The 24,930-nt window shown below is 45.8% G+C and overlaps 1 protein-coding gene across 15 annotated transcripts in view; it reads left to right on the plus strand.

The window, feature by feature from the left end:
• Nucleotides 1-24,930, plus strand: part of AFF3 (ALF transcription elongation factor 3) — a 561,951-nt gene that overhangs the window by 417,447 nt on the left and 119,574 nt on the right. For all 15 annotated transcript variants that reach the window (XM_049696189.1, XM_049696192.1, XM_049696190.1 and 12 more), the window contains one exon: nt 21,228-21,279. In XM_049696189.1, coding sequence (XP_049552146.1) covers nt 21,228-21,279 — 52 coding nt within the window. The remainder of the gene's footprint in view (nt 1-21,227; nt 21,280-24,930) is intronic.

Below are 24,930 nucleotides of genomic sequence, written 5' to 3' on the forward strand. Positions count from 1 at the left end.
GGTGACCGGGTGGATACAGAATTCAGCAGTGAGTGTTGGATTTTAGGTGGGGAGGTAGCGGGACCTGGTTTGGGGCGGCACATCTAGGTGGAGGCACGTCCAAGTGGAGATGAACTTACTTGCTCAACAAACATTTACTGTGTGGTTATTCTGTGCCAGGCGTTTGACTAGATTCTCAAGCTGCCCAGTGACATAAAATGTGGTCTCTAGCCTCCGGGAAACCACAGTACAGAGATGCACTTGGCCCTGTAGAGCTGACAGTAGGAGGACAAACTCATGGTGGTCTCCTTGGGAGCAGATGAAGAGATGAGAGGGTGCAGAAGACCAGAGAACTGAGGGTAGGATCCTAGGATAGCATCAGCTTCTGAGCAGTGGCCAGAAGAGGTGGATTCATCCAAGGTAGTTTGAAGTCAAAGATAAAGAGACCCTTGAGAGGCCAGAGAGCCGTGCAATGAACATTGCAAGGAAGGAGTGTCACATAAATGGCACATAAATCAGTGACCAAGAAAGACAAAGAAACAAAGATGTCCGTTTGATTCGGCAATTCAATGTCCCCGATACCCTTAGTCGGTATGTGTGCATATGCAGTTATCTGCCATTTGGAAAAAAATTCTACTCTTGCTGGTCAAGAATGTGAATGCTCTGTTAGGACTTGCAGTGTCTGGCCAGAACTTTACCACTTTGCACAGGTAATGCAAGCCTTTGATTTGTGCCTGTTGCTACCACTGGCAACACACTGCAACTCCACCCCTTAGCTGTATCTATAGACTTCAGTCTTGTACTTTTTTTTTTAATCTTTACATACTTTTCCCCTTCCTTTATGGGCTTTGGTTCTGTTACTTTTTTTTTGATTGAAGTATAGTTGATGAACAATATTATATGTTACAGGTGTACAATATAGTGATTCACAATTTTGAAAGGTTATATTCCATTTACAGTTATTGTAAAATATTTGCTATATTCCCCATGTTGTACAATGTATTCGTGTAGCTTATTTTATACCTAAGAGTTTGTAGGTGACTAAGAAACAGCTGACTACTATTGGATTCTAATGTAGAAAGTAAATACACAAGAGTCCCTACTGATATAAATAAATGAGTAAATAAATAAATGGGGGCAACTATGTCCCCGTACATAGTCCCCCCAAATGTCCCGTACAGAATTTTCCAAATAATTCATGTACGTATTGCCCCCTCAAGGACATGGAACATAACTCCCCATCCTTACGTGTGGGCTGTCTTAATAGCTTCCACGTGCAGCCTGGAAGGGGTAAGAAGGGTAAGGTCTCAGCACAGGAACCAGACCAGTACAGCCTCAGCCCGGTGACAAGTCACGTGCGTAACAAGCACCCGCGATGATGGGATGAGAAGACCCTTCAGCTCTGGGGCCCTTCACCTCCTCCCCCAAACCATAAACTCAGTCTCATCATGAGAAAAACATCAACCCCTTCAGCCCCATGAAGGATCCTTCCACAAAATACATTGCCAACACTCCGCAGAATGGTCAAGGTCATCAAAAACAAGGCACGTCTGAGAAACTCACAGCCGCAAATAGGGACCTAGGGAGATATGACAACCGAGTGATCCCATCCTGGACAGAAGAAGGTCAGGTGAAAACTAAAGAAATTGGGAGGAAGTGTGGACTTCGGTTAATAATAACGTCTCGATACCGGTTTATGAGTTGTGATAAATGGATCACACGGATGGAAGATCTTAACAGCAGGGGAAACTGGGTCCTGAGCTTCCAAGAACTCCCTGTATTATCTTGGTACCATTTCTGTAAATCTAAAACTAGTATAAAAGTTTGTTTAAAAATAACAATGGCTGGGCTTCCCTGGTGGCGCAACGGTTGAGAGTCCGCCTGCCAATGCAGGGGACACGGGTTTGTGCCCCGGTCCGGGAAGATCCCACATGCCGCGGAGCGGCTGGGCCCGTGAGCCATGGCCGCTGAGCCTGCGTGTCCGGAGCCTGTGCTCCGCAACGGGAGAGGCCACAACAGTGAGAGGCCCGCGTACCGCAAAAAAAAAAAAAAAAAAAAAAAAGCAATGGCTGACTATTACTGGCCTGAGTTTTCCCACTGAGCCCCGTGCTTTCATGCACTGTTGGCTGGACCTCACCCAGGAGGAGACTGCCACCTCTCCCTTCTGCAGGCCGGTGAGAGCTGGCCCCGTGGCTTGAAGTTCGTCCCCGCTGAATTCACAGAACGCTCCCTCTGTTCTTATTGACTTGAATTTCGTGTCTCTCCCGTCACCCACCTGGTTAATCCGAGGATCCAGTACGCCTCCTACCGCACCCAGCCCCTTGCTCTACGGGAGCAAGGTGTTCCCTGGCCTGAGACTAGCGGATTCAAATCAACAAACACTCGCAAAGTACCTCCTGTGGCCCATGTAGCTGCTTGCTATTAAAAACGGCTACGTGAGTCTCAGTGATGAAAATGCAGCAGAAGCCAGGGGTGAATTTCTGGTAGGAAGCTATCTTTGGGCCATATAGGAAGTGACATTCCTTCTGTTTGTTCTGAGTTTCATGTCACATCCTTACTGCATCAGGGGAATCTAGGAGCACTGATTCAGAGATCCCGGGACAGTTTGTTGTCTGGGTAAGAAAATCCTGTAAGCCTGAGCTCCTTTATCAGACTGGAGCTCTGTGAGGTTGGGGACCATTTCTTATTTGTCCTGGTCTACCCATCTGCTAGCACAGTGCCTGACACATGTAGGCTACCAGTAAAATTTTACTTAAATAATTAATCTCACTACAGGTGATGTAGGCTGCCGCTATGCTGTTATCCCAGAACAAGATAGGCTCCTGGTTATAGGGGCACATTAGGGGCAGTGCTGCCTGGACCCGGTTAGACACTGTCTCATCTCTGTCGGGCCTTCACCAGGGCTCCTGGTCAAGAATGCCCACTCTTTTCTGTGTTAACTGTGCAGTAAGGCCGGTTGAAAGTAAAATGGTCCATCCAAGGGCCTGACACTGTACCTGAAAACTTCTGCTATTACTTTCACACCTTCAGGATCTTTTTTGGTGTTATTTGGGGAGGTTTCTGTTGTTTTCTGTTTTTCCGTTTCTTCTCTTTTTAACTGTGAGAAGTCATCACAGATCACAAGCGCCTGGGAAACTGTTAGAAGGGGTGTGTTCTGGCCAACCTGCACCATGCAGTGTGTCTAGGTCACAGCCGCTTCCAAGGGTGTGGGCTACAGAGGAAGATTATTTTAGCAGGGAGGCAGGAAAGGAGACCCATTCTAGACCATGGTTAGGGGCCAGGCAGAGGCAGGGGGTGCTCCAGTGCCCGTGTAAGAAAGGAATCTGGATGAAAGCATAGCCCTGGAGTGGGGGGAGCACCCCTGAAAAGGTAGGGGTTTTCAAAGAAAAGTGTCACCTACCTCACAGTGTTGTCTAGTGTTGATCCAGAGATCAATTGATTTTCTGCCATTTTAATGAAAACCTATGTACCAGGAGTCTTGACTCATCTAAAATTGGAAAATCAAGAAGTCTGCATTGGTCATGGATCCCATCTCTTTTCAGCCTTCCTCTCCTGTCCTCCATCAAAGAATAGACCCAATTAGGCAGGATTTAGCCATGAGTTCCAGTATAGTAACTAAATTTATCATGATTAGTACTGATTCTCTTCTTAAGCAGCAAGTAGAAAAGCACTCTTTTGAAGTCAAATTCTGTCTCAAAAGTTTGCACTCGCACTTAAAATTTTTCATTGAATCATTTTTCTTTGCACTTGAGATTCCCTTCTGCCAACTGAAAATCAAGCGCAGGCGGACCTCGGAGATACTCTAGGTTGGGTTCCAGACCACAGCATTAAAGCAAATATCGTAGTACAGCGAGTCACACAATTTTTTTGGTTTTACAGTACATATAAAAATGATGCTGGCGCTATGCTGTAGTCTATTAAGTGTGCAATAGCGTTATGTCTAAAAAACAATGTACATACCTTAATTTAAAAACACTTTATTGCTAAAAATGCTAACCATCATCTGAGCCTTCAGTGAATCAGAGCAGTAAAACATCAAAGGTTACGAATCACAGGTCACCATAACAAATATAATAATAATGAAAAAGTTTGAAATATTACAAGAATTACCAAAATGTGACACAGAAACATGAAGTGAGAAAATGCTGTTGGAAGAATGGCACCGATAGACTTGCATAACGCAGGGTTGCCACAGACATTCAGTTTGTAAAAAACACGATTATCTGCAAAGCACAGTAAAGTGAAGTGCAGTAAAACGAGGTCTGCTGTAGATGAATACATAAAAAGTTGGATAGGCAGCAATCAACTTGATTCTGCAAGTTTACTCTTCTTTACTTAAACCCAAAATATACCTGATCTAAAACCATGAGGAAATGCTGAAGCTTTCTTGCAGAGTGGCCTGACCAATGCTGGTGTTAGTTTGTGGTATAAATCAAAGTGATTCGGTTATACATATGTATATTCTCTTTCATATTCTTTCCCATTATGGTTTATTACAGGAAATTGAATATAGTTCCCTGTGCTGTACAGTAGGACCTTGTTGTTTATCCATTCCATATATAATAGTTTGTATCTGCTAATCCCAAACTCCTAATTTATCCCTCCCTCGCCTCCATCCCCTTGGCAACCACAAGTCTGTTCTCTATGTCTGTGAGTCTGTTTCTGTTTTGTAAATAAGTTCATGTGTGTCCTATTTTAGATTCTACATATAAGTGACATCATATGGTATTTGTCTTTCTCTGTCTGACTTCACTTAGTGTGATCATCTCTAGGTCCTTCTGTGTTGCTGTAAGTGGCATTATTTCATTCTCTTTTTTTTTTTTTTTTTTTTTGCCTATGCCACCTGAAAATTAGAACATTTCATATATTGACCTAATTTTCAAACCTATTCACTGTAAAAAAGAAAAAGTGGTGAACTAGTCTTGGTGGTGTGTGTGTGTGTGTGTATACGTATATATATGAGATCTTTAAAAAAATTTTATTGGAATATGGTTGCTTTACGATGTTTTGTTTCTGCTGTACAGCAAAGTGAATCAGCTATACATACACATGTATCCCCTCTGAGATTTCTTTTTTAATTGAGGTTATCTGACTTACGTATTCTGACCACCTGGATTCGTTTTACAGTGAATAGTTCTAGAAGCATCAGAGATAACATGCAAAGTACTACAAAAATGATAGCATTAAAGGTGAATTCACAGAAATGCCTTGGTTTGAGGATCAAATGCCAATCTCCCAGTTCAATGATTAGCTAATAGGATGCTTTTGCTTTAACATGGAACATAAATGGCTTTTCCTTCTCTTTACATTTAAGTGATCAGCTTACTACGTTTGTGGCAGAGAGGGTGAGTGGATTCATGTAGAAGGCTGCGTCTAGGCATAGGCAGCCGAAGGCACACGTTCCAGAGAGGGACAGCTTGGAGGTGCAGCACCGGCGGGATCCCTGCAGTATCCGGTTCCAGCTGGTTCTGCCCATAATCACAGGGGCCAGAATGGGCATCTTGGTCCACACAGCATAGGAGGTTAACATTCCATAAGTCTCAAATGGCCTATGGATACCCTGAACAGAGAGGCAGTGGCTTCTTTCCCTCAAGACTTAATGGGAATGGAATATTACTCAGCCTTAAAAAGAAAAGCAAGGGCTTCCCTGGTGGCGCAGTGGTTGGGAGTCTGCCTGCCGATGTGGGGGACGCGGGTTCGTGCCCCGGTCTGGGAAGATCCCACATGCCGTGGAGCGGCTGGGCCCGTGAGCCACAGCTACTGAGCCTGCGCGTCCGGAGCCTGTGCTCCGCAACGGGAGAGGCCACAGCGGTGAGAGGCCTGCGTACCAAAAAAAAAAAAAAAGAAGGAAAACAAAATTGAGTTATTTGTAGTGAGGTGGATGGACCTAGAGTCTGTCATACAGAGTGAAGTAAGTCAGAAAGAGAAAAACAAATACCATATGCTAACACATATATATATGGAATCTAAAAAGAAAAAAAATGGTTCTGAAGAACCTAGGGGCAGGACAGGAATAAAGATGCAGACGTAGAGAATGGACTTGAGGACACGGGGAGGGGGAAGGGTAAGCTGGGACGAAGTGAGAGAGTGGCATGGACATATATACACTACCAAACGTAAAATAGATAGCTAGTGGGAAGCAGCAGCATAGCACAGGGAGGTCAGCTCGGTGCTTTGTGACCACCTAGAGGGGTGGGATAGGGAGGGTGGGAGGGAGGGAGACACAAGAGGGAAGAGATATGGGAACATATGTATATGTATAACTGATTCACTTTGTTATAAAGCAGAAACTAACACACCATTGTAAAGCAATAATACTCCAATAAAGATGTTTAAGAAAGAAAGAAAGAGAAAGACTTCATGGGGCAGGAACAACTCAATGAACTAAAGTGGAGAAAGCTTTAATTAGAGAAACTTAGGAACTGTTGACTTCCAAGGTGCAACAGGTACTTCTCCCCCTCCAGTTAGTACTGAGTTAGCTTGGATAGTGGACTTTGTCCTTCACATGACTGTACCCTGGGAAGGACATTGGGGAACTAATATTTGAAGACTATACAGGTGTTTCAAAGACTGGAGAATAAAGCCCATGAGGAAAGCAAAAAAGGGGCCAGGATTTTCTGACAAGAAGATGGGGATCTGTACTCCCACTTTTTATCGCTTCACTAGGCTTACTTACCTGTCTTTCCCTTCAATAAACAGTGAGCCATGTGAAGGCAAAGGCTTTTCAACCTTCTATCTCGAGCATCTAGAATGTACCTGGTTCACTGGTGGTGGTCAGTAAATTAAGAAGTTTCTGTTCTCTGTTAGAAAAAGTGAAATGGACTTAAGTTACAGCCTGGTGATTGTTACAAGATGGAATGGGTAGTAAAATTCCAATACTAATGTTGAATATGGAGTCATTCCTGTGTATCAGCCACTGTATAAAATGTTGTATGCATTTTCCCCCATATAATTCCCACATTCCTTGGGGGTTAACGCTCTTATCTGTCTATTTTAAAGATGAGGAAACTGAGGGAGCGACTCTGAGTTCTTTGCACAAGGACACACAGCTAGTATGTGGCAGAGCTGGGATATGAATCCATCAATCAGGCTTTCTGACTGCAGAGCTCAGGCTCTTAATTACTATACCCACCAGTCAGAATTCAGCCTGGAAAAGAGAAACCACTCTAGGTGTTTTAATAGGAGGGCACTTAACATAGGGCATGAATGCCTTCCAAGTCCATCAGGAGGGCTAGGGAATCTAAGGTCAGGGGGCCAACAGGAAATCAGTGATTAGTTCAGGAAATCAGTAAATGCCAGAATTGCAGAGAACTGCTAACAGACATCTCAGCATCGACAGGTTTTATTCCCAGAAGGATGCCTGGAAGCCTCTGGCAGAACCTCACATCTGCCACCTGCTGAAGCTTATACACCTGCTTCCACTGCCTTGGTACAACGATGGCCTCTGTTACCCTTCGGCCTTCCAAACCCTATGGGGGTGCCTCTCATTGGCAACATCTAACTCAGAACCCTGCAGGCAGGCATGTAGGAAATGTAGTTCCCAGTCCTCTAGCCCCTGTGAAACAGGGTAGTGCTCCAAAGGGAGAAATGACGCTGAGATGTCCACAGATTACCTTGCATACTGTGCCGTACTGTCTTGAAGAAACCTTGGGGACTTCTCCAGAGAACTTGGAAGGCAGGATAACCTATGGTATCTTTTGTATTTCCTCCCAGAGGCTAAAGAACAGGCCCGAAAATGATCTCAGATGCCCTAGCACTGCCTATGATTTCTGAAAACAACCCCTGAAGAATTCTGAAACGCAGAATGATGACTCCTTAACTCATTAGTAAGGATGGGCTTGTGCCTTACCCTAGGTACTCAGGAGGTAACACCCCTCCCCTGGAAGCATTCATATTCAAATGGAAGACGGGGGAAAGGTGGAGGCTGTTGAGTTGATACACAGTCTTAGTACAATGCACTAGTTCTGTACAAAGGCAGATAAGATGTGGAGAATTCTATTCTGTGGATTGCAGATGGTTTTAATGAGAAGGCGAAAGTTCACTTGGAATCAGGCAGTGGTTTTCAACCCTGGCGGAATAGTAGATTCATCTGGGATGCTTGTCAAAAATGCCGATGCCTGTGCCCAATCTAGGACCAATTAAATTAGCATCTCTGGGAAGGAGGCCCACGAATCAGCGTTTAAACACCACGGGTAATGCTGACCTCATCCTTGAGCAACCCCTCGGAGGCTTTACAGTTTCCAGTGTGCTTTCACTTTTATTGTCTCATTTGTGTCTCTACTGTCGTAGCATTTTATTAGCGGACAAACTAAAACTCAGAGTTCGGGACTTGATCCAGGGAACAGAGCTATTCAAGACATTCAGCTCTGCAGACGGTCCAAGTTCACTCTGTGTTGTCTAGGGGTTCCTACGCTTTGCTGTAAATTAGAATCACCTAGGGAACTTTTAAAACTCTGGATGCCCAGATCACACCCCAAATCTATTCCATCAGAATATGGGGGTGGGGTGGGAGCCAGGCATCCATATTTTTCAAAGTTCCCAAGTTGTTCCAGTGTGCAGTAAAGTTTAGAAACCACCATGTTAGGCCATATTCAGGAAACATGTGACATGGGCGTAGCTCAACATGTGTGCATTTGCTTATTTGGAGATTATGCTGGGTTCTCTTTCCTGACCCTAACAGTTTATCTGTTCAGTTAAATCTCTTAATTAGGGGCTGTCTCAGGAATCAACTTGTCAATAACGATAGCCACAGACATGCAAAAACTGGTATTGGGCCCGCCGTATGTGTGACCCTTCTAGATTCAATACATTCTTCCTGTCAAAAGTTATGAATGAGGGCTTCCCTGGTGGCGCAGTGGTTGGCAGTCCGCCTGCCGATGCAGGGGACATGGGTTCGTGCCCCGGTCCGGGAAGATCCCACGTGCCACGGAGCAGCTGGGCCCGTGAGCCACGGCCACTGAGCCTGCGTGTCCGGAGCCTGTGCTCCGCAACGGGAGAGGCCACAACAGTGGGAGGCCCGCGTACCGCAAACAAACAAAAAAAGAAATGCCCATGGTCAAGTCTGTGCAAAGCTTCCCAGTCGAGGTCCCCCAACCTCTCTTCCAGTTCTGCCGAAAAAGGACCATGTTCTTTCACACTCTGTACTTGAATTCATTACGCCTTAGAAACGGAATTCTCTAATACCGAGAACATTAGTTCAGAAGCTAATTTTCTAAAAGTCCTTGTACCGAACAAAGAGAGGAATGTTAAAACCATCTTTGAGGAGCGAGCCTTCCCTATTAAAGTACCCTTTCTAGAGTCCAGCTTGTTTTTTGATAGAAATGATCGAGTCCGTCCAGCCCTCTTTCCCTATAATTCTTTTAGGAGGAAGCAATTTTCAAGTCAGTTCGGAGGAAGCTACTTTACAACCGTGGCCTGCAGTGCCCTGAGTGGAAAAGATGGAGCATCTTCATATTTTCACAGTCACACCAGCTGTGTGCGGTGCTTACAGCTTTCTGGGTGGAAAGAGTCCTGAGATGTTCAGGGAAACTGGGCCCAGCATTCCATTTCTCCCAGACAAAGAGTTCCCTCCAGGCTGCTCAGATCCCCTATCTAGTCCCCTTGCAACTGTAATTCCAAGTAAAAAGAACAACGAGCACACTTTTTAAAATACACAACTAAAAAAAAAAAAAGCAAAAAACAAAACTAAAAAGAAAACCTGGGATATTTCAAATAACTTTAGTGAGATGTGTCTTTACTACATCCAACAGAAATGGGGACGTGATAAATGAGAGCAAACAGTGGACAGACTTCCCTTGCCAAGTGGTCAGCGTTTTACAAGGTGTGTTTGCAAGGCTGCCCCTGTTCTGTTTTCCGAGGCCATGGCTCCTCAACGCATGGCCCTGAGCGTAGCCCTCTGTGGGCCACCTGCAGCTGTGCGCTGGTTTCTGCCTTACAGCTGTTTTGTAAGACATCACGGCGCGCCATGCCATGAGCAGATAGCATCATCAGAATTGGGAGCAAGATGGGTCGTTAACACGTTCAACTGGCTCAGAAACAGGCCTCTGGAATCCCTGTGTCCACCAGCGGTCGTCATTGGGGCTGTGCGGTTGCAATCCGTTCTGACCAGAGCCTTCCCTTTTTCCCGCTCAGCTCCTCCACACTCTAAGTTACCAGGGCCTTTACGTAACTTCACAGGATTGTCCAGTGCACCCTGTGAGGCAGGAATTGTAGAGAAGACTGACCCCTGCAAGAGGCAAAGGAGAGCTGCAGGGAGGTGAGGACATGACACCTTCTGGAGTTGTCAACACCCCTTACCTTCTGCAGAAGCTCTGAGCCCGTGTTGTCCAGTCCAGCAGCCACTGGCCACACATGGCTACTGAGCCCTTGAAATGTGTATGTTGTCACCTTGAAATGCTATGTTGGCTTAAATATATTGACTATATTGTAATTTTACCTGTTTTTACTTTTTTTTAATGTGACTATTAGAACATTTTAATGACCTGTTAGGCTTGCGTTATACCTCTGTGAGACAGTTTGAATGATGGCTGTTCATGCTTTAGCGCAAGCAATTGGGAGTGACCTTGAAAAGGGACACACTAAATATTTACTACCATCCAGTGGCATACCAGTTACTTGTTGATGCCAACAAATTACCCGCAAACTTAGTGGCATTTGTTATCTCATGGTTTCCGTAGGTCGGGAATCTGAGCATGGCTTAGCTGGGTCCCCCGGCTAAGGGTCTCTGGAGAGGCTGTAGCCGGGGCTGCAGTCACTTCAAAGCCTGACTAGGGAAAGATCCATTTCCAAGCTCACATCGCGTGATTGTTGGCCAGACTCAGTTCCTTCCAGTGGTTGGGCTGAGAGCCTCATTCCCTCCTTGGCCGTTGGCCAGAGGTCCCCTAAGCTCCCGGCCGTGGGGATTTCTCCATACGGCAGCTCCCAACGTGGCAGCTTTCATCATCCGAGCAAACCAGCCAGAGAGCCAAAGAGTATGCATGCCAGCAGGCGGACATCACCCAATCTCACGAGTGACACCCCATCACTTTGCCCTATTCTGTTCCCTAGAAGGAAGTCACTAGGTCCAGCCACACTCAGGGTGGGGAGGACACAGTACCAGGAGGCTGGGGTCGTTGGGAGTGTCTTAGAGCTGCCTGCTGCAGCTAGATAACGAGGGTCCCGTTAACCTTACACCCGTCCACCAGTGCCATGTACTGACTGTAAGGGGTCCAAAGTGCTGTGTTCCCATTTGCTGGTTAATGCATTAAAGAAACTCGGAAATCATCTATAAGAAACTACAGACAGTGGTGACTTTGGGGGAAAGAGTGGGAAGCGAGCAGGTAGAGACAGGAGGGGAGGTAGACATTTCCCTGGATTTTTTCTTTGGCGGGGGGATGGCATTGGAACCCTGTGTGTGTATCACTTTTCCAAAAGAAAAGAACATCGTGGGAGTGCAGGATATAACCTACCTCCATCCCCAGGCATGCCATGCTCGGGGGTCACCTTCCCCGACTCCATCTGACTTCTTTAGGAGTCTGAAGCCAGCACAGGTCCTTCCTCCTCCAGTGCTCTGCTCCAGGGCCCATCCCACCATATAACAATCACTGGATTACTTGTCTCTGTCCCCTGATAACCCGATGCTCTGAGGGCAGGCACAGAGCCTTTGGAACTTGTATTCAGTGAGTCAGGCTCAGTTGGTTGAATGAGCGAGCTCTTTTCCTTAGCAGATTTGGGGGTGAGAGGAGGGGGTCCCTGGTCCTCTCTGGGATCCTACCCTGTGGGCCAGGGCAAACTGGGAGAGATCTGGGGCGGAGTACACATCCTCAGGGCCCCAGGCCCCCCACCCATCCACCCAGACCACAGGCCCCAATATGCCCTCAGAGGTGGCTCAAGGGGCCATATCACAGGCTCTCGACTTTCAGTAGCTGACTAGGGATGTGATAAACCTCTGCGGGCAGGAGGTGATGGCCTAGCCCAGCGCTTCTAAAACTGAGGCCTCTGCCCGGCAGCCTCTGCATCACCTGGGGACTTACTATAAATGCAAATTTGGGGGCCCCTTCCCACCCCTGGAGGTGGGCCCAGACACCAGTGTCTTAACAAGCCCTCAGGTGATGCTGCTTCTGCTCTAGTCTGAGAACCACTGGCCCAGCTTTGACTCCCAGGGTAGCTGTGGAGGGAGCTTCCTGCTTCCCTAGGGATGGAGGTCAGAGCAGGTGGCCTGCTAAGGCCGCTTTTCTCTGTAAACATTCTCTCACAGCACCTCCGCGTCCTACGGCAGTCCACCTGCCCCAGAGGACTGATCTGATGAGGAACTTCTCGGTACACTTGGCCGCTAGCGTCCCGTTTTCAGTTACTTGGAAGAATATTTTGTGACTTCCTGCTTTTCTAAATGTGCCTTCGTGGTGGAGCTCGGGGACACATTGTTCCTTAGAAAGAATGAAGGATCCTGCAGACACAGAGCGTTTGAGAGGATGTATAGTTCTGGTGCCGTGTGGACCAGAGCCTAGAGGACTTGACGAAGGCTCCTTGGGGGCTCAGCAAATTGCTCTGTTGCTCTGCTCATCATTTAGCATACGTGTCATCTGATTTTATTTGCAGATGCTGTTAGGAGAAAAGAAAAAGATGAATCTAGTTTTTTTTAACTACCCAAAAGCTGTTGGATGTGTGTTTGGGGAGACATTTCACTATAATAAGGAAGTGTCCAGAAAATACCTAGAGACAATTGATTAGTTTGTAACAGAGGAAAGAACACTTCCCTGGTCTCAAGCCCAGTTGGGGAACTGGCACGATCTCCCAGTCCAGTCCTTGTGGCCACCTGGTGCAGGAGCTCCGGGCTCCAGTCTGATTATTGCCTTTGTTCCTGGTCCACGAGAAGCTGCTCTGGTATCATAGAGTCACAGGCTGTTGCCTGAGGGCGAGGCTCTGTCCTACACACCATATCACATGCGAAATGTTTCCAGAAGTAGTCAAACATTCTATGTAGCACTCTACCATCTAAAAGCACTGCCATGTCCATTTCCTATTGAATTTTTAGAACAACGATGGGAAACGTCTTACCTGACATACGAGGAAGTAAGTGCTCAAAGAAGTAACCGGACTTCACCCCAGGCTCCTGACTCCAGTGTGGATCCTGACTCAGATTCCAACCTGTCAGTTTTACTTTTATGAGTCGTATCAGCTCAGATCCAGGGAACCCTCTAAACCTCCAACAATCTAACTGGACTTTCCACGCATTGGTAAAGGCAGAGAGTCAGAATTCAGAGCCACAAGGGGCTGTAGAGGTCATTTTATCCCAGCTTCGTTTTAGAGATGTGGAAATAATATCCAGAGTGAGTGCACACTTTGCCCAAGTTTACAGAGCTGGTTACGGACAGAACTCAGACTCAATGCTGGCCAGCCTCATTCCACCACTCCACACTCTAGTACCACAGACTGTGTCCTTTTATTAGTGTTGACTTTTACTTTCCTTTGATTTCCATTTATTCTATATTAATATACTAGATATGGGACTATTTGGAAAGGCGGTTGCTTGACTGAGATTTTGAAGACACACGTTCATCCTGTATGTCACCAGGGTTTGACAGGTCTCCTGAATGAGGTTGGCTTTTGCGAGGGTCTGAAGTAGCAAGAAATGAGATGCTGTCCCCCAGGGAAAACAGGCCTGTGTCAAGGTCGCAGGTGGACTCATCGTATAAGCGGAAGAAAAGGACCATTGGAACCTATTGTTCTTAAACAGAAGAGGTACAGGACACCTTCGCCCCAGGGTGAACATGGCAGAATCAGAAGATCATTTGTGATTTCATTGACAGCTAGAACCAATCCTAGGAAGAGGGGGTCCAGGAAGAAGATGTGTGTGAACAGAAACCATCTCCCTATGCTCCACATTGCCTCAAAAGATGTAGGTAGGAAACCCAGGTAGGAAAGCATCAGAGCTGGAAACTCTCAGGTCATCTAGACCACCCTTTGTCTCGTTCCTGATTTCTACGTTGGCTTCCAGACTAAGTTCCTTCCTTTGTGCCTTGGATGCACTACATCACCAGCCCCAGGCTGAGCCTGTCCAGGCCACCCTGGTTCCCAGTTAACTGGGGAATGGCGCAAGCTAAATTCTTCTGAACGAATGTGGAGAGGAAGGTGGTCAAGTGTTTTTGAAAATAAGCCCAGGCAGATGGTAGTGCTGACCCTGACAGAGCAGTGGACTTCAAAAACAATGAAATGAGTTTTGTAACTTCTCCTCCTGTGTTCCAAGCAGTGGAGAGGATGGCTTGGATTCCTTCAGAGAGGTGGACTTGCATAACAGATAGGTTTATCATGCACGGCTAATTGTTAGAATAGACATTTGCGTATATGAATATGGGGTTTTTTTTAGTAGTACTATCATTTAATCATTGGGTTGTTGTGAGGTTTCAATGAGATGCACTATAGAAAATGTCTTTTTTTTTAACATCTTTATTGGAGTATAATTGCTTTACATTGTTGTGTTAGTTTCTGCTGTATAACAAAGTGAATCAGCTATACGTATACTTATATTCCCATATCCCCTCCCTCTTGAGTCTCCCTCCCACCCTCCCTATCCCACCCCTCTAGGTGGTCACAAAGCACCGAGCTGATTTCCCTGTGCTATGCAGCTGCTTCCCACGAGCTATCTGTTTTACATTTGGTAGTGTATACACGTCGATACCACTCTCACTTTGTCCCAGCTTACCCTTCCCCCTCCCCGTGTCCTTAAGTCCGTTCTCTATGTCTGCATCTTTATTCCTGTCCTGTGCCTAGGTTCTTCAGAACCTTTTTTTTTTTTTTTTTTTAGATTCCATATATGTTAGCATACGGTATTTGTTTTTCTCTTCCTGACTTACTTCACTCTGTATGACAGACTCTAGGTCCATCCATTTCCATACAAATAACTCAATTTCATTTCTTTTTATGGCTGAGTAATATTCCATTGTATGTATGTGCCACATCTTCTTTATCCATTTTGCATATATGAATATGTTTAATGGGGATTCATAAACATTTGCCTTTGACTTTAAATCTCAAATAGGTGGAGATCATAGAAGCACCGGCTATAGAAACAAATCTGCAAACCAAACAGCCCATATAAAAGTCAGATTTTCAAGAAGCCATTAAGACATAGCAAAATGAAATGAACTTTAAAGGACTAAAGGATTCAGATCTGATAAGGGCCCCAAATGACAAGTAATTCCAGGGAAACCCTATTAATTAAAAACTGCTGCTCTGTGAAATGACTGCCATTACATTTGAAGGTAGTTAATGTGCCCGTTTGCAATACCTGTGTAAGATACAGATGAACCCTAGAAGCAGTTGGCCATCTGTTATGGGTAGGCTACTATTTCCGCTTCCTGAGAAATTGTGGACCTCAAAAATATAAGCACCAGGGACTTCCCTGGTGGTACAGTGGTTACGAATCTGCCTGCCAGTGCAGGGGGCATGGCTTCGAGCCCTGGTCCAGGAAAATCCCATATGCTGCAGTGTAACTAAGCCCGTGTGCCACAACTACTGAGCCTGCGCTCTAGAGCCCACATGCCACAGCTACTGAGCCCGCGTGCCACAACTACTGAAGCCCGCGTGCCGAGAGCCCGTGCTCCTCAACAAGAGAAACCACTGCAGTGAGAAGCCCACGCACCGCGGTGAAGAGTAGCCCCTGCTCGGCACAACTAGAGAAAGCCTGTGTGCAGCAACGAAGATGCAAGACAGCCAAAATTAATTAATAAATTTATTTTAAAAATATATATGTATATAAAAGCACCAGCTACAACGTAAAGTTGTCTACTGCTCAATTAAAAAATAGTACACGCAGGGAAGCTACCATCATCAGATAGTAAAGTTGCAAGGGATGTATTCAATCCCTCCCTTTTCTGAGGGCCTTACCTTCAGATGAGGCGACTGGGTTCTGTGAGAGTTCGTTATGCCAGACCTTCAGAATTTTAAGGCACTTAATAATGGCTAAAATGGCAATGCTGATTTGAATGTAATGTGTGAGAAGAACCAGCCCTGGGAGACAGTATGCTTTCCAAAGATAGGTGCCCACCACTGAAAGAACGCAGTAGAAAATTGAATGTGTAGGTGATTGGGTGTTTGAATGCCAATTCTACTGTTGGTGGTGAGGCAGTGTTTTCTTCATCCTTCACTTCCAGAAGCAGAGAGGTTCACCTGAGGTGGTCCTTGGCAAACCACAGATGGAAATGTTTGTACTGGGTTCCCCGATCTGAGCTCAGAGGCTAGCCTCCACACACCCTTTCCTCTACACAGTTCCCATGGGACCCTCTGTCCCTGCGTGAAAGCATAAGAGCCTTCAGCCCGTGGCTCAAACCTTTTGACCCTTTGTACCAGGTGTTCAGGGGGCATGTTGTAATTTTCCTGGGGCAATAATTTTAAGAAACTGTTGTCTACACAGTTCACCAGTGAAAAATGGATAGAATCTGAATCACCTAATTGCATGTTTAGAAAAAAAAATCCTGCCTCGGTCCTGTCAGGGCCCCACTGTGAAGTCAGCTGTCTGGTCAGACTCCACTGTGAAGTTACCACCAGGCACTGACCAGAAGTGCTCTGGACACAGTGTGACAGCTGCTCAGGTGCTCAGGGCACGAAGTCCAGGTTTCTCTGTACCTCTGGCTGCACCTCTGCTCTCTGGCCTTCATTCGCAGAGTTTGATTTTATTATCTATTTTATTTCAGCTGTTGTCATCAGGCTGTGAGTACTCCAGGCTGTGTGGCCGACCACAGGCTCCCAGGATATGTCCCCTGTGCACTCAGGCTGGTGGCCATGTTTTCTGTCCTCTGCAGGCATGAACTCACATGAGATCAATCAACCATGGCAGCAGTTATATCCTAAAATAGATCCCCTCCGCAACCTCTAGAAAATGTCATCTTTTCTTCTCAAGATGGCCTGAAAACAGAGCAAATGGCTTAGTTTTAAGGCATTGTTACAGAAACGTCTTCTGTCCCAAACTGTTTACACATGCAAGTTTCTTAAACGCTCCAAGGCATGGCCCTCAGAGGTAAAAGAGGAATACTAATGAAAAATGAACATGTGTTGAATGTTGGTTCCGCACAAGGTTCTGTGCTAATAGCAAGCTGAGTGGCAGAGCCAGGATTCCTCCTAGGCAGTCTGACTCCAGAGTCTGTGCTCAGACCCCCGAGGTCTGCTGCCCCGGCAGCACCCACCTCGAGGTAGGGTTGAATGAGGTCAGGTTGGACAGGAGCTGGGACACCTAGGAGGGTGCTGCGGGGACACGAAGGGGGGGTGGGCGCCAAGGGACATGGAAGGAGCGTGGCTGTGGGTGGGTGGGCGTCACCATCGGGAGGAAGGCCTGGTGGTGCTCAGATGAGGGGGGTGTAGGGATGCAGAGGTGCGTCAGGGTGCCCTGCGAGTCAGCGTGATGCTGGAGCACGGGCCCTGCACTTATGTGCTGATGACCCTTCCCAGTCTCCATCCTCAACGCTTCAGAGCATCAAAAACAGGGTCAGGTATCCTCCGTCTCTGCCCTGTGTCCTAACCAACACTTACTTTGCATTTTCTTTCACTCTTGGTTTAAAACTTTTGTTATTATTATTCTTGTTTAATTTACTTACGCCAGTGTAATTCCTTTTGAAAACAGACAGATGATAAACATGTTGTCAAGCAGGTGGGATCAGATTTGGGGCCAGACTGCTCTGATGGTGCCATTTGTGTGTTTCGAAGGAGGCAGACACAGCCTTCACCAAACGAGGACAGCTCTCAGGCTCCTAAGTGGCCCCAGCTCTTCCGTATTCTTCTCTAACTTCACATCTTCCTCAGCTCCTCCTCAGGCTCTCTAAGAAGCCACTCTGGTTTTCCCAGCATTAAAAGGGACCAGCACTGTGCTTTGGAAGTTGAGTCCCAGGGACTCCACTGTGACCAGAATGATGCAGAAAGGCCGGGCGTGTTCTTGGGTGGCCTTGAGACTGAGTCATCTCAGCGCACACCTGTTGGGGTCTGGGGCGCCAGGCAGTGGTGACCGTCTGTTCCAGGAATGCGGTCCCTCGTGCTGGTAGCAGCAGGCTCACAGGATTACCGTGCAATGTGAATGAGCTGTCAGACTCGGTGTTCCCATTTTTCCAAGACATTCTGAAGTTTATTGGAGTCTAACTTCTCTCCAGGCCTCTGTTGAATACAGAATGTTTTTACATTTGATCCTTTGTTTTTGGATCTCAGACCAGAAACACAATTAATCTTTTTTTTTTTTTAACATAAGAGAGGTAAATTCAGTGATAATTTCTATTCCCAAAGTGAGGTGGATCTCTGACTGCTTTTCTTCTGGAAAGGATGACAAGGGAGCTGAGTCTCACTCTAGAAATGACAAAACCATGGCCCAGAGGTGTGACTCTCCCAGGATCAGGGGTGTGAAAGGCAGCCTGAGATTCAACCAGACACATGTTCATGTGTTGACACATTGAGCGTGCACCTAGAATAAACAAAACAAGTTCTACTCCCTACCTTAAGAGGAACCCCACACACGGCTTTTACGCTGCCAGCTTCACGTGGTAACCGAGTCACAGGACGGGTGTGCGGCCAAGCTACGATCCCTTGCTTTGGGGCATTTAGGGGCATCTTGCTGTGGTTGGCCGTGGCCTTCAAATCTGTCCACACTGTCGCCCATACGCAGATGAAACTCCTCCGTCACCCTTGACGTGACTTCCATCTAACGGGGGGGTCATTAACAACGATTGTGTGTCCTTCCCGCCCCCTTCCCATCCCCCGACGGAACCACCCACACTTTGAACACCCAGTGTTTACAGGGCAGTCCTTGAGAGTAAACCGAATCGCAGTTGGCAGCTGACCCCAAAAGAGGGAGTGAGGAGTGGAGGGTAAGAAACTGTCCTGACTTCTCTGGTCCTTTTCATCAGAAACGTATTTGTGCCTTTGGGTAGGAAAGTCATCTTGGGGGGACTTCCCTGGTGGCACAGTGGTTAAGAATCCGCCTGCCAATGCAGAGGACACGGGTTCGAACCCTGGTCCGGGGAGATCCCACATGCCGCGGAGCAGCTAAGCCCACGAGCCACAAATACTGAGCCCACGTGCCACGACTACTGAAGCCCATGCACTTAGAGCCCGTGCTCCGCAACAAGAGAAGCCACCGCAATGAGAAGCCCGCGCACAGCAACGAAGAGTAGCCCCTGCTCGCCACAACTAGAGAAAGCCCATGCACAGCAACGAAGACCCAACGCAGCCAAAACAAAACACAAAATAAATCATCTTGGGGTAGCTGCCCAGCCCAGCCAACCAACTGGTACTGTACTCTGTGCCATCACCGTGCTGGTCAGTAGTGTCCCAGGACAAAGGAAACACCGTCCTCTCCTAGATTCGCCCCCAAAAGCACTCTAATATAATAAATCACCAGCATCTCTTCTCTTCGAAGCCCAGGTTGAAGTTTGTGAGGTCAAGGGAAATGAGTGACGTGCCACACAGACGTAAAGGGCGGTTGAGGTGCAGCTGTGCAGTCCTTGCCAGTGTTTGGCTTGTTGGCTTCTGGTTTGAATAATAAAAGAAGGGTACCACTTGCTACTAGTAGAATAGCTGTAGCCAGGGGGGATTTGGTGTCCTAATGGTTATGGCTTAAATTCTTAATACCAAGAATTGCTTTAAAATTTCATAACTGTGCTCTTCAGAGCAAATACAGGAGTTGTTTTACTTTAGGAAATAGGGCGCACATTTATTTTGCAGACTCTCGGACGCTAAAGGAGGACTGGACCTTGGAGATGTCCAGCACAACCCTTCATTTTACAAAGAGGGAAATGGGGCTGGGGGCGGGGCCATTGATTGATTTGCCCCAAACACACAGCCGTGAGAGGCAGAAGTGGGCCCACGCCCTGCCCTGGCAGGTCTTTACCCCAAGCTCACCCCAAAAGTCACTGAAATTACTTATAAAAATATTCAGAGGAATGTATCTACAATAGGCCTATAATTGGCTTTTATAGGAAACACCACATTTTAGGGGTCAGTCTTTGGACTTTGAAGGTGATTTCAGAGAGGAGAGCGAGGCCTTTGAGCACAGGGACTCAGTGGCCTCCAGACTGATCCCTGGAGCCCCAGGGTCCATCCAAAGACGGACTCTTCCCCTCACTCCGGACAGAAGAGCTCTGCATTCATCTGTGTGTAGAACACACTTCTGAGTGAGACTTCTTATGAAATGAGTTCATCTGAAAACGATTATTCTACAAAGAAATAAATCAGCAATGCTGATAAGAATACAGTTTCATCATCGTCAGAAATAATGTTTGAAATTTTTTCTTTTTTTAATTTAATTTTTTTAATATATCCTCTTCTTTTAATTTCATATTGGAGTATAGTTGATTTACAGTGTTGTGTTAGTTTCAGGTGTACAGCAAAGTGATTCAGTTATACATACCCATATATTCTTTCTCAAATTCTTTTTTTTTTTTTTTAAACTTTTAACTCTTACGGACCCAAAAGTAAGCTTCCCCACTGCGGTTGTCATGACGCAGCTGAGGGACCCAGGGGGCTCTGGGGAGTTCCTCCCCAGAGTCTTTCCAGAAAGTTTCCTCCTATTTGGTTTTCCTCATCCGGTAGGATGTTCAGGCAGCTGTCTTTTCCAGATCTTTGATGGGGGAAGACCCAGCAGCTGCTCTGAGAACTTGAGTTTGTGGTTTTCTAGCTCTCGGCAGGGTTCTGCCCGCTCTCTCCTTCTGCTTCCCACGAATGGTGATGGAGATGTAGCTCAGCACCCGCCACATGGAAAACACTGGACAAATAATTGTGGCATTACAACTTCACAAGGAAAAGCACCTATTTGACTCTGTTCGTTTAAAACCTCATATTCTTTTTTTTTTTTTTTTTTGCGGTACGCGGGCCTCTCACTGTTGTGGCCTCGCCCGTTGCGGAGCACAGGCTCCGGACGCGCAGGCTCAGTGGCCATGGCTCACGGGCCCAGCCACTCCGCGGCATGTGGGATCTTCCCGGACCAGGACACGAACCCGTGTCCCCTGCATCGGCAGGCGGACTCTCAACCACTGCGCCACCAGGGAAGCCCAAAAACCTCATATTCCTGAAGCAGGTCAGCACGTCCTTTGGCTGTTGTGAGGGTTTATTTTCATGATGTGGCAGTTTGTAATTTCCTAAGTGCATCAGAGGAAAAGGGCTCAATAGGAAACTTTTTTTTTTTAATTAGTAAATCTAATACACTCATTACTGAAACATTGCTCTAATACAGGTATTTTGGTGCTAAATTCTCTTGAATTTTCTAAGTATCTGTACCTCTTTGTTCCCTCTTTCAGAATGCTAGAAGATGACCTTAAGCTAAGTAGCGATGAAGAGGAGAATGAACAGGTAAGATTTTCCTTGATGTTGCCGTTCTCTGAATGTGATATGATGATGCCAATCTGGTAGACTGTCCTGGGTATTAACTGAGTCATACAAATGCTCAATTGTGTTGCTCTAGGACGCTGGGTATCCTCTGCTGATTATGAGATTCTGTGCCATTGGGCCAGTCTGTTCAAATATCTTGGCTTTAATTTCCCATAAAACTGTAATTCTGTGATCTTCATGGCATCGAAGCCAACAGCAGCTGTTTATAAGGGAGCCGCCTGGGATCAGGCTTCAATGTGAGATAGAGCTTCTTTTTCGGAAAGGTTACTGGCTTTCTGGAGATCAAATGTGTGAGCTTCACCTCATCAGCATGCAACAGGCATGCTTTAGCATTAAATATTGAGAAGTCTTATACAGATATCATTAACATTGAGCGGAAGCAAAGGTAGAGGTGAGCTAAAACGATGAATAAAAAATAATCGCGCTCAGAATAGCCTGTTTGTCTTAAGTGATAAATGTGCTTGAAATGTTCTCCCCTGATGTTGATTTATCAGCTCGAGACATCAGTCAGGGGTTTATAAATACTCTTCTGATCAGTCAGTTAAGGTGATAAAATACCCAATTAACATTCATCACTCTCACTTCTGCATTTCAGGAAATGTTTGTATTTTAAAGCAAGTTTGAAAGCATGAAAAGACAGATTTTCCTCCACTTCTGTTTCCTTTTTCTCATCACCTGTTTTGTATCGTGTCAAGGTGGGATAAACGTGATAGGTATGAAGACAATTCAGAGAGGTTTTCTGTCATTTTTACACGTGATACAAGACTCGTGTACTGTTCAGGTCATCTTGGAATGGTGAATTTTATACAGAGGTGTCATGGAATGCTGTGCAGGTGTTGCAGCTGTCTAGACATGCAAATGCACGTAATGTACTGAGAGAGTGTGCAGAGGTGAGATCAAAGGAAATTTCCGGGAAGAGCATCTGAGCCAGATATGACTGTGAGATCACAGAAAAGCTTGCTCGCCTTGTAAGAGAAGGTGAGGCATCAAAGAAGGGACTGGGTATGAGATAGAACCCAATGCAGTTTGAAACTAGATTGGCCAGCTGAGAAAAGCCCAAGTGAAGAAAGTTTGAGCAAGGAGGGCCACTCAGGCTTTTCTGGAGATTTATTGATCTGTTTCTAGGTGCAAGCAGCAGGCCCATCAGACAGCCACAACCCAGCAATCTTGGCAGATCTGGGGAACGATTTCACCCCTCATGTTGGTTCCTCGTCTTTGTGTCTACAAGCAAATGATTTCATCTCTTGTGTTTTTTTTCCCAGTGGAGGTCCAGATAGGATTGGACCTATGTTTGCTGTGGATTAAGTCAGAGCAAACATGTAGAGTGTGTATACTTGATACTGGAAAAGGGATTTACAGACTGTTTCATTCAGCGAGACTATCTTAATTTGGAAAGAATTTCCTGAATTATCTCCAGGAAATGTTTCCACTGAAAACACAATTTTAAAAAATTAGTTATCAAGGATGAACTAGAAACATTCTCTAAGGCAGTGAGAACCTTTAGTTTACTCATTTTGCTTCAGTCTGTAGCTGTGGAAAATATTGTACTGTGAATATACCAGTCACATCCTTCTTGCTTTCGGTCCGTACGTATGTACACCTTCCTGTCTTTTACAATGAAAGCAGCTGACAGAATGAATGACTTTCATACCCTAATCCTCCCTTGTAATTAAGACTCCGGACAGTGGTTTCGTATGTGGCAGTTTAGTGATTGCTCTAACACTGATTATATTAAGTTATCCTTTATATATCCTATATATACCCTGACCTAATCACAAAATCGTAAATCCCATGCTTTTGAAAAACACTGATGACATAGAATTTTTTTTCTCTTCAAGACCGAAATATGATTGCACCCCAAAAGAGCGGAGCCTGTGCCTATACACAGCACACATACACGCTCTGCATTTCTCTGGCATTGAGAGATAATTAAGCATCTAACGTAAATTATTTTTTCAGATATAATCAGAGTCCGTCTCTTAACCCAAAATCTTTCAAAAATGTACTGTATGTTTCCCTGCCTCGATAAATATAGTGTACTAAAATCCTTGTCCCTTTCTAACATGACACCTGGTTGTCTTTGTGACTGTCGGTCACCAGCCTGTGTAGCCACTGTGATAAAGGAACATCCACAAGAGCATCGAGTTGCTACAGCTGTTTGCTCTTCCAAAGGAGCCTCATACACTCATGCATTTGCATATTCCCGTCTTGATGTTCCTTTATCATTGCCTCTGTGCTCTCAAAATAAGAGACAGGCTAGTTTAGTGAGTGAGCACCAGCTCAGCAGCTCCCTGGGTTCAAGTCCCTGCTCTGCTACCCAGTGGCTCTGCAGCCTTAGACCCAGTCACTGAACTGCTCGGTGCTCTGGTGCCGCCATTTGTAAAATTGGAATCAACCTTAGATCCCTGCAGCCTGCCACTTCCTCACAACTTGTGCTCACCCACAGTCGTCATGTCACCAGATCCAGTAGGCTTTTTTCTTCTTTTTTAGTCAACTTACAATGGAATACACCAGGCATAGAGGAAAGTTACACGTTACCTAAGAATACAACTTGAAGAATATTCATAAACCACACTCCCCCGTGTAGCCAGCACCCAGATCAAGACACAGACATGACCAGCCTCTTGGGTCTCCCACATCCCCTTCGGGGCAGCAGCCTCCAAAAGAATAACCACTCTCCTGACTTCTAACACCGTAGGGTAATTGCGCTTGTCTCTGAAGCACAATTACATCAATAGGATCGTGAGTGCACGCTGCTGTGTCTGGCTTCTGTCGCTCAGCATTTTGTTTGTGAGACTCATGCATGATATTGCATGAAGTGAAGTTTTTTCATTTCCATTGCTGGATCCCATTCCATTATGTGCATATACTGTCATTTGCTTACCTGTCCTACTGCTGACGTACACGAGGGCGTTTAGGGCTATTGGAATAGTGCTGTTACTAACATTCTTGTACAGGTCTTTGGGGGGTGTATGGGAACATTCCTATTGGTCTGTCCCCAAGAGTAGAAGTGCTATAGGATGTTCAATTTGAGTAGACTATCCCAAACCATTTTCCCAGAATGGTTGTACCTTCTGACACTCCCACCAGCAGTATAAGAGAATTCCCATTGCTCTACATTTTCCTCACATGCTCGTCTTTTTATATTCATGAGGAATATTGTTCCGAAGGTTTCTTTTTTTGTGTTGCCTTTGTCTGGTTTTGACATTAGGGCAGTGCTGGCTTATCATGTGAATTGCGAAGTGTTCCTTGCGCTTCTCTCTCTTGAAGAGATTGTATAACATTAATGTTAATTCTTCTTTAAATGTTTGTCAGAATTTTCCAGGGAAACCAGGTGGGCCTGGAGACTTTTAGAAACTTACAAATTCTGTTTCCTTAATTGTTAAAGGACCATTCGGATTATTTCACATTGGGTAGGTTATGGTGGTGCCTCTGCTCTTCAAGTAATTAATCCATCATGTCATTTACGTTGTCATATTTATGTGTGTAGAGTTGTGTTCCTTCGTTGTCCTTTTGATGCCTGGATCTATAGTGATAGCCCCTCTTTCATTCTTGATACAGATCTTCTTTTTTTCTTTGTCAGTCTTACTAGAGCTCTATCAATTTTATTGC

Source organism: Orcinus orca, chromosome 13 (assembly GCF_937001465.1).
Source record: "Orcinus orca chromosome 13, mOrcOrc1.1, whole genome shotgun sequence".
Lineage (NCBI taxonomy): Eukaryota > Metazoa > Chordata > Mammalia > Artiodactyla > Delphinidae > Orcinus > Orcinus orca.